Source organism: Anoplopoma fimbria, chromosome 22 (assembly GCF_027596085.1).
Source record: "Anoplopoma fimbria isolate UVic2021 breed Golden Eagle Sablefish chromosome 22, Afim_UVic_2022, whole genome shotgun sequence".
NCBI classification, from domain to species: Eukaryota; Metazoa; Chordata; class Actinopteri; order Perciformes; family Anoplopomatidae; genus Anoplopoma; species Anoplopoma fimbria.
In genome coordinates this window covers 750307-760306 of record NC_072470.1, presented here as the reverse complement: position 1 = coordinate 760306, position 10000 = coordinate 750307, and the positions used below count along the sequence as shown (strand labels likewise).

At 40.6% G+C, this 10000-nt stretch overlaps 1 protein-coding gene across 1 annotated transcript in view; it reads left to right on the top strand.

Annotated features, from left to right (window-relative positions):
- LOC129111646 (leucine-rich repeat flightless-interacting protein 2-like) overlaps window positions 1-7438 on the top strand; it is an 18220-nt gene extending 10782 nt beyond the window's left edge. Inside the window, exons 8-14 of the mRNA XM_054623681.1 lie at window positions 758-850; window positions 1042-1151; window positions 5351-5432; window positions 5523-5640; window positions 6393-6472; window positions 6584-6688; window positions 7032-7438. Coding sequence (XP_054479656.1) covers window positions 758-850; window positions 1042-1151; window positions 5351-5432; window positions 5523-5640; window positions 6393-6472; window positions 6584-6688; window positions 7032-7142 — 699 coding nt within the window. The 3' untranslated portion in view covers window positions 7143-7438. The remainder of the gene's footprint in view (window positions 1-757; window positions 851-1041; window positions 1152-5350; window positions 5433-5522; window positions 5641-6392; window positions 6473-6583; window positions 6689-7031) is intronic.
- The last annotated feature ends 2562 nt before the right edge of the window (window positions 7439-10000 follow it).

Here is a 10000-nt window from a genome sequence, read left to right as displayed (position 1 = left end):
GTGTTCACCTTCTGCCGTCAGCTTAGTGTTCACGTTCTCCTCCTTCAGGCCATGAGGAGTGGGAGTTATGAGATTATCATTTTAATATCAGGTTAAATCCACCGTCCTCTAGTGAGCTACTTCTGTCTGCTGCTGTTTGACTTCCTGTTTGACTTCCTGTCTGACTTCCTGTTTGACTTCCTGTTTGACTTCCTGTTTCACATAAACTAATATTTCTAAATGTTTCCTCTGTTTCACTTCTTCATCTTCACTGACTCCATGTTTCCTTCTTCCTCCTCTTCTCCTCTTCATCATCCTCCCATTCTTTTTCTAATTCTTCCTCCTTTTCCTCCTCCTCCTCCTCCTCTCCTTTTTTCCTCCCCTTCCGCATCCTCTTTCTACACCTCCTCGATCCTCCTTTTCCTCCTCTTATTTTTCTAATTCTCCCTCCTTCCCCTTCCTCCTGCCCCTCCTGCTCCTCCTCTTCTTCTTCCTCCTCTTATTTTTTCGAATAATTTCTCTTCCTCCTTCCTCTTTTTCTAATTCCACCTCTTCCTTCTCCTCTTCCTCTTCCACCTCCTTATCCTATTCCTCCTCTTCCTCGTCCTCCTTCCTCTTCCTCCTCCTGGTCCTCCTCCTTTTTCTAATTCTTCCTCCTCCTCCTCCTCTTGCTCCTCCTCCTCCTCCTCCTCCTCTTCCTCCTCCTGGTCCTCCTCTCCTTTTTCTAATTCCTCCTCCTCCTTCCTCCCTCCTCCTCCTCCTCCTGCGCCTCCCTCAGGCGTTAGAGAGGCAGAGGGAGATCTCTGACATCGTCCTGATGGATCGTGATCGGCTCAGAGACGAAGTCGTCAGACTGAGAGATCTACTGAAGGTACCTGGAGGAGGAGCACCTGGCTGTGATGTCACTGCCTCCACCTGAGTGATGTCACCAATCAGATCAGATCGACACTGAGGCTATGCTTGATTGATTGATTGATTGATTGATTGATTGATTGATTGATTGATTGATTGATTGATTGATTGATTGATTGATGGATGACTCAGTGATTTCCTCCCTGACAGAAACACGGGGTCGTTGTCTCTCTCGAGGTCTCCACCAATGGGGAGACGGGACAGGGCGAGGCCGTTGATGATGTCACCGCAGAATCTGCCTCCCGATTGGCTCAGGAATCGTCCAATGGTGGCAGAGAGAGCACGCTCGGTAAGAACCAATGAAATCACACCTGAGAGATGAATTCATTTATTTATAAATTACAATTATTACTTTTTAATTCAAGATTATTTTTTTAATTTTCATACTATTGCTTTTAATTTAAGAATATTACATATTTATTTCAGAATAATACGTATTAATGTAAAGTTAAACATTTTGGTTTTTTTATTCTTACATTTAATCTATTTTTTTCTCCTTTTGTTTGTGTCACATTTCTGAATAAAATGCATGATGTCCAATGTTTAAATGTTCCTTTTAACAAATGCATGCTACTTATTACTTTTTGTTTAATTTCATATTGACAACATTTGATGATTTCAATCAACTAAGCGTCTCGTTTCGGTCGGATGTTTAAAAAAAATCACATCAGCATCGTCCTGAGGAGTAAAATCCAGAACTCTCCTTTAATTGATCTGAGATCGAGACGTTGATTCATCTCTCGTCGAGTCGGTTCGGGCTGATTCCCAAACATCTCTACAGTTAAATTCTCCTTCTTTTCCATCTCTAACCGGTCACCTGTTTGGTTCTTCAATGTCTTCTTCATGGTCTTTCAGGGGAAGTTCTAGAGCAGCAGCCGGCGGAGGGCATCAAACTCCCGCAGGACGACAGGAAGTACAACCGCTGTCAGATTAGTAAACGCTCCGAGTCACTCAACGTAATTTCTACCAGCAACCAAAACCAAACGTCAGTGAAGGGGTTTGATAAACCGGCCAGAGACGGAACAGGAAAACATCCTGGCAAAAACGAGGATGCGAGGAAACTTCCGAGAAACAAAGGAAGGGGAATAAATCTGACCAAGAAATTTAAAATAAGACAGTTTAGAAATGAGGGAATTACAAAACAATGGATTAAAAATGCTGTCGCCCAGTTAAATGTTGATCCGACCTTTAGAGCCAGATCCAAACCTCATAGTGAACCGGTATCGTCAAACCGGGATGTCCTTGTGACGGTAATGGAGCGCTCCTTTGACGAACAAATCTGCAAAATCCAAACTAATCTGGGAGGAAATCAACTGTTGGGGCATCAATCTGACCTTCTGATCATCATGGCTGCTGGCAAACTGAACTCTCTGACAGAAGAGGAAGTTGTGACGGGAAATGAGACTCCACATTCTGACGGGGATGTTGCCCAAAAGTGTTCGTCCGCTGTTGATCGTATTTTTCAAAATCCGGAGAAAGGTGGAAACGTAACTGAGGATGTAAGCTGTTCAGAAGGGGAAGTAGTGCTGGATATTCCAGGTTTGGGTGCAAAAGAACATAAAATAGATGAGTTCAGTACTCCGACGTCAGCGGACAGTTTGAAAGAAAATGAATTTGTCGACAAGTCAGCTGAAATTGAAGATGGAGGAAGTTTTGTAAATCAAGATACAAAAGCTCTCAGAGATTTGGTAGTGAATGAGACGGTTGTACTGATGGTCAAAGCCTCTCATAGTCTACAACTACCGTCAGAGGATTTGGGATGCAACCAAAATGAAGACGAGATCTTGGAGGATGAGGGTGGTTTAAGTTGCTCTGGTGGATCTAAAGGACCAAACCTGGAAACCAAACTTAAAACACCACAGCTGGATGAATTTTTAGAGTCGGATACACCTGAAAAACTTGACAACTGGAAGATTTCTGAAGAGGAACCGGTTAGAAAAGCTGTTCACAAGACTCAAGACTATTCATCTGAATGTCCCGAACGCACCAACCAGACTGATACACCATCCACTCCGTTAGTCCGAGTTCAGGTTTGGACCGACAGGAGTTGTTTGGATAAGACGATTCAAAGCATGCGGATAGAATTTGTTGAAACTCGGGGTTTTGCAGCTGAAATCTCAAGACTTGTTCCGGAGGTTTCAGATTCTCTCAATCAGTGGATTTCAGATTTCGAGAAGAGGCTCAAGAATTTAGCAGAAAATGTGTCAAATCGGGGTGATTCAGTTGACCGAGAATCAACGGAACAAATGATGGGTATTAAACTTGTGCCTTTGAAGGACCTACAAGAAGGAAGTAAAAGGAAAGAAGATCCTGAACGTGAGGAACAGAGTTCTGCTAGAGAGTCGACCGTCATTAAAGGCTGGTCGGTCTCAGGGATGTTGGAAGAAGCCTCTGTGGAGGTTCATCCTCAAACGTATGTCTCTGTGGACTCGAGGAAAGCTTGTGAGGGCATTCAGGATCCTCCAGCAAGTGGTGACCAAGAAGCATCAGAAAATAACTACGAGAGAATATGTCCCTTTAAGGTGGAAGTCACTGAACCCTCTCATGAAGAAATGCTGAGGGTCAATTCTGTTGACATAGAAGAAGAAAACCAAAGTCAGAGCGATCCGGCAGCGACGAGCCGGTCTGAGGAATTTGTTTTTGTGGAATTTTACTTTGCTGAACCTGCAAAAAAACAATCTGTAGAAGAAAGTGTTGAGACACAACTCAAAAGGCATCGAACGTTATCAGCAAACTCTCAAAGTTCAAAGGTCAGGAGGCTTTTCAAGATAACTGCAGAGGAAATCAAGGCAATGGTTGCTCCAGAGTTGCTGTTGATGAATCTACAAGAAGGGACAATCCTTGAGGATCACCGTGTTGACGAGTCATCAGGATCAAATACTGAGGATCAGGAGGAGTCGTCAGTCGGAGACGAGGACATGGACAGTTGCGAGGAGGTTGACGAGGAGGCGGCAACGCAACAACAACCAGCAACGGATGTCGTCCTTGAAGATGTAGAAGTTGTTCTAGCGGCGAGCAGCATGAAGCAACTGAGCGGAAGTAAAAGATCCGGTTTGCACAGCACGAAATACAAATGCAAAACCGACTGCCAGGTTTCATAGACATGAAGAAGAATGAACTGGAATCTGATATTCGTGACATCACCTCTACTGATGTTGTACATGTGGGTTGTTAATGAAGTGAATTTAGTTTAGATTGTTGCTACTTTAAAGGAAAAGATTGACATTTGGTGGAAAACGGGTAGTCTGACTTACCGGATGTAGAATCTGGGTATAAATTTCCCTTTTGACCACGTTAAAGCAGATTGAGAATGTGCGGAGCCAAGAGGATAGTCCAAATGTAACAAAAGGATTAACGTGTAATATCTCATTTGTTTAGTCTGTACAAGTTTAAAACAAAAATGAACGGGTTCATCTAATTCTTAAGTCTCTATTAGCCGTTTACTTTGGAGAAATATTCAAATTATAAGGCCATTAAAGCACAATTGTAAACCCACAAACTGAACCCTGACTACTTTTTCTGTTTGTATGATGCGTGTTGAAGTTTAGAAGTCGTTCCTGAAGTCTTTTCTTTCATAAAAGCAAATATTGTCTTATAGCATAAATCTCACATCTTGTGTGTCAAGTTTTTGATTTCTGGACGGGGTTTACTCCAAAAACATCATAGAAATGCAGTGCAACCATTATTTAACAATTATTCTTGTCCATATAGAATTATTAATAAGATATAGAATGTATTAAAACATCTGCACTGAGCCAACAAATAAAGATATTTAAATTATTTGACCGGTTCTGTAGGTTCTGACAGTTGATTTCCTTAACTGTATAGTTTTATTATTTGATTGAGTTTGTTTACATGGTGTATTTATCAGTATGTGTCCACTTCTTGCCAGTGAAATCACAATTTACAGGGGTAAGAAACTGTATTTATTCCCTCGTTTATGAATGTTTTTTTTGTTTTTGTTTTATTAATTATTTGATTTCTTTTGTGATTGGATTTGAGGAGAATAATTCATGCTCAGGTGTCGGATACTTCAATAAATATGATGAAGCCACTGACTCTAATATCAATAACAATTACTTTTGATTTGGGTTAACTCTGAGTTAATATGTGTGTTAATGTAACATTTAAAATCACTCAACTTGAGGCTCCATTAAGTTATTGTTGACCACTAGGAGGCAGATTTTCTCTAAATCAACAACCATGAAGGACTTCCACCTTTTATAAAGTGGTCAAACCACTCCGAGATCAATGTGATCAGCTCATTGATCGTGTTTGTGATTACTTGTGGGGTTCCTCAGGGTTCTATTCTTAGCTCTTTATATTTCCAATTGGTTACAGAAAGAGCTTCAAACCCAAAATGTAATGTCAAAAATATGACTTACTGGAGCTTTTGTTTGTACGCGTCGTTGTTCTTAACATTAATATTGTCACCTGTATCTCTGATGTCCAGCTCGAGTCACACTGATGTAGAATATTTTCTTCTTGTAGAACTCCGTCTGAAGAAACTGTTTGAAGAACGAGAGAGTTTACGGGATCAGGTGATGTTTGCTTCAGAATTATAATTTAGAAACATTTATTAAACCATAATGTTTATATATGAATCACCATGTTTTTGTGTTGATGTGCAGGTGAGGCTGCTGAAGTCTCAGCTGGATCAGAGACAGAAGGACGGGACAGACCCAGTCCAGAATCCAGAGGGGGACGGTCTGGAGAACGGGGTTGACTCTCATCTCCTGGACCTACAGAGTGAGTCTTCTTCATCTCTGTCTTCTTCTTAGTCTTTGTAGACTCCTCTTGTCTTTGTCTTCTACTTAGTCTTTGTCTTCTTCTTAGTCTTTGTCGTCTTCTTAGTCATTGTCTTCTTCTTAGTCTTTGTAGATTTATTCTCTTGTCTTTGTAGGTGTCTTGTCTTTGTATTCTTTTTAGTTGTTGTAGGTTTCTTCTCTTGTCTTTGTCTTCTTCTTAGTCTTTGTTGACGTCTTATCTTGTCTTTGTCTTCTTCTTAATCTTTGTTGACGTCTTGTCGTTGTCTTCTTCTTAGTCTTTGTAGATTTATTCTCTTGTCTTTGTAGGTGTCTTGTCTTTGTATTCTTTTTAGTTGTTGTAGGTTTCTTCTCTTGTCTTTGTCTTCTTCTTAGTCTTTGTAGATGTGTTTGCTTGTCTTTGTGTTTATCTTCTTCTTCATCTTCATACTAAACCTTTTTCTGCTCCGTCCTCTTTTTCTTCATCTTGTTGACGACTTTGTTTTAGTGTTCTTCGTCCTAATCAAAACTTCTTTCTTCCTCGTCTCCCTTTTCGTCCAATTAATCTTTGTTGTTGTCTTTTTTGTCTTCTTCGTCCTAAACTTCTTGTTAAACTTAATCTTCTTCTTTGTCTTTTTCATGACGTGTTTGTCTTTTTAATTAACTGAACACATGAAGGTCTGACTTACTTATGATGTCATCTTTTTGAATTAGCATTACTAGTATTTATGGTTCCTTCATTGTTTGTTTTATCAGGAGACACCAACAGACAAATCAGTGATCTCAAGTTCAAACTGGTGAAATCTGAACAGGAAGTCACCACTCTGGAACAAAATGTAAGTGTAGCTTCACCAAACAATCCCGTCTTTTAGAGAAAAAGAAAACAGTGTCATCAGCGTAATAAGACATGTTTGATTGAGTGCAAATTAAATGTTCATCAAACTCAGGTGATCCGTCTGGAGGGTCAGGTGACTCGATACAAGTCGGCGTCAGAAAACGCCGAGAAGATCGAAGATGAGCTGAAAGTCGATAAGAGAAAACTTCATAGAGAGGTATCTTTTATTTTAGTCTTTTAAAATGTATTTAATTTTATGCTTTTAATGTGTTGGCATATATTTTTGCATTTATAAATACTTTATTTTTTATATACATTTTAAATATGATCTTGTTATTTAATTTACATTTATTATTTGTTTCCCTGTTATTTGTAATTTTTCAGCATTTTGTGAACAATCATTTAAATATAACATTTTGTAGAATTGAATATGAAAACAAATATTACCTTTTGTTTTTGCCCAAACTTTTCTATCTTTCAGCGAGTTGATTATTGTCTGTCTCTCTATCTTTGTGGACGTGAACAAACCTGCTGACGTTGTGTTTTCCGTCTCCCCGCAGCTGCGCTCGGCTCTGGACCGGATCGCTGAGCTGGAGGTGAGTAACAACCACCTGTCCAAACGTCTGGAGAAGATGAAGGCCAACCGCAGCGCCTTGCTGGCCCAGCAGTGACGCGCCGTCCTCAGAGACAATCAGCGCTTGTTTTCCTCTGCATGCGGCGCCAGACGGGTGGAGTTAACCTGAGCCAAAAACAAATCCTACAGCAGATAAAATGTGACGTTAATCAATCAATCATGGAACGGTTCACCACAAACACTTCCTGTCTACTTTAGTCTCTTCTCAGCAGGTGACAAGTCGTCATTAAAGTGTTCCAGAACATGTGACGTGATGAAGAACATGTGATGCTATCAAAAGCCACTTAATGGACCTTAGGACCAGCTTGTTTAGTTCAGTTAGTTTCAGTCATTTTCTGCAAACTCTCAAAAACGGGTTGAAATCCTAAAACGTTTTGGGAAAAAGTGAATGTGAGCTCCTCGGCGGGGGAAAGGTGACCTTCTCGGCGGAGGAAAGGTGACCTCCTTGGCGGAGGAAAGGTGACCTTCTCGGCGGGGGAAAGGTGACCTTCTCGGCGGGGGAAAGGTGACCTTCTCGGCGGAGGAAAGATGACCTCCTTGGCGGAGGAAAGGTGACCTTCTCGGCGGGGGAAAGGTGACCTTCTCGGCGGAGGAAAGGTGACCTCCTTGTCCGAGGAGACGTGACCTCCTTGTCTGAGAAGACGTGACCTCCTTGTCCGAGGACACGTGACCTCATAGGAGATGATAAACCTTCAACTATAAATCTAGAGGGAAATGTACTTGGGCCGATAATATTATTCACTTAATTACTACCAAATATTATTTTCAAGCTGCAGATGAGCTCAACTGAATGTCACTTAAAGACACAATAAAAACAACTCAAGATAACTTCACAAAGACAACAAATCTAATTAAAACATGTGTCGGTCAGAGATACAAATAAAACAAACAGCAGTTTGAACTATTTAAATGAAATATTATACTTAATAATAAACTGCATGTCCACTTCAGAGTATCTAAGCTCTATCTGATGTGGTAAACTCCACCCGCCTGGTCCTCCCAGGTGCATACAAACAAACATCCAGCTCCTCCATCTGTATGAAGCGTGGCACTACCTCTCTCTGCCGGATCAGACCGGATCAGACCGATAAACTGGACCGGACCGGCAGCAGCTGAGTTTTTTACTTTGTGTTGGTGTTTTTTCTGTTTCTTCAGTTTTTAATGTTTTCATGTTTAAGCGTTTGTTTTGTCTTCAGCTCTTATTCGTCATGTTTTTAGAGGTGGGTTTGGTGGGGCCCGCCAGGTTTTTTAATGAGGCGTTCAGGTGACAGAAGGGGCGTGGCCACATGTGTTCTTGTACATATATATTGAGAGACACACCTGACCTGAAACCGGAATATTCCACTTTATCTCTTTATGGCACTCGGGATGTAAAATCACCAGCTTGTAAATGTTTGAATAATCGCTGAATGAATGAACATATTTGAAGAGTTTGGATCCAAAACAACCAGTATTTAGATTTATTATGATTTTTTGGACAGATTCCTGATTGGTGCATGTGACAGCAGGTGTTTTTCATTAAAGGGACTCTGAACAGGTAGCCGGGGATTCAACCATGAAAACATCTTGTGACTAATGTATTTGCAATAACACTGTTGTTTATTTGAATGTAATATCAAGTCGTTCGTCTTCGGGTTCCAGAAGTTTACTCATCAGCTCTGTGCAATACTTCCATTCTGGGATTGATCTATTGATCGGGATGTGGGACTGATCTATTGATCGGGATGTGGGACTGATCTATTGATCAGGATGTGGGATTGATCTATTGATTAGGATGTGGGATTGATCTATTGATCAGGATGTGGGATTGATCTATTGATCAGGATGTGGGATTGATATATTGATGAGGATGTGGGATTGATCTATTGATCAGGATGTGGGATTGATCTATTGATCAGGATGTGGGATTGATCTATTGATCAGGATGTGAGATTGATATATTGATTATGATGTGGGATTGATCTATTGATGAGGATGTGGGATTGATCTATTGATCAGGATGTGGGATTGATCTATTGATTAGGATGTGGGATTGATCTATTGATTAGGATGTGGGATTGATCTATTGATTAGGATGTGGGATTGATCTATTGATCAGGATGTGGGATTGATCTATTGATTAGGATGTGGGATTGATCTATTGATCAGGATGTGGGACTGATCAGGATGTGGGATTGATCTATTGATCAGGATGTGGGACTGATCTATTGATTAGGATGTGGGATTGATCTATTGATTAGGATGTGGGATTGATCTATTGATTAGGATGTGGGATTGATCTATTGATCAGGATGTGGGACTGATCTATTGATTAGGATGTGGGATTGATCTATTGATGATGGACAATATTAAAATGAATGACACATCTCTGTTTCACTCCTGTCAACTTTTGTTTCATGTAAAGTGAAGAGAAAAATCACAAAGCGGTTGCCACGACAACAGATGAACTATTTTATTTTTGCTCTGTTGATTTTATTTTATTTCACAGTATCAACGAGCAAACACACAAACATCAATAAAACAAAAAGGAAGATGTAAAAAAAAACACAACGTAAAAACACAGTCAGAGTTAGCATAGAAGCTAACGGCTACTATAAGAAAGGGCGGGACTTCCTGTCGCTTCCGGTGCGTCGATTAAAAATGGCCGCCGTGCTGCTGGCGGGAAGATCTCCTCCTCTCGCGCACGGACCGTTAGCTGCAGCGCGACGGGCAACACGAGGCCGCCGGAAGGACTGAGGAGAGACCGGAAGCAGCTGACACACCTGCGGCAGGTGAGAATTAATTTAATTAATTTTCTAATTGTATTATATTTCATTAAATGTTATTGTATTCTTATTTTTTGGTTTGTACAACTTTAATAAAAAAAATATATATTATAATTTATATGAATCGCCA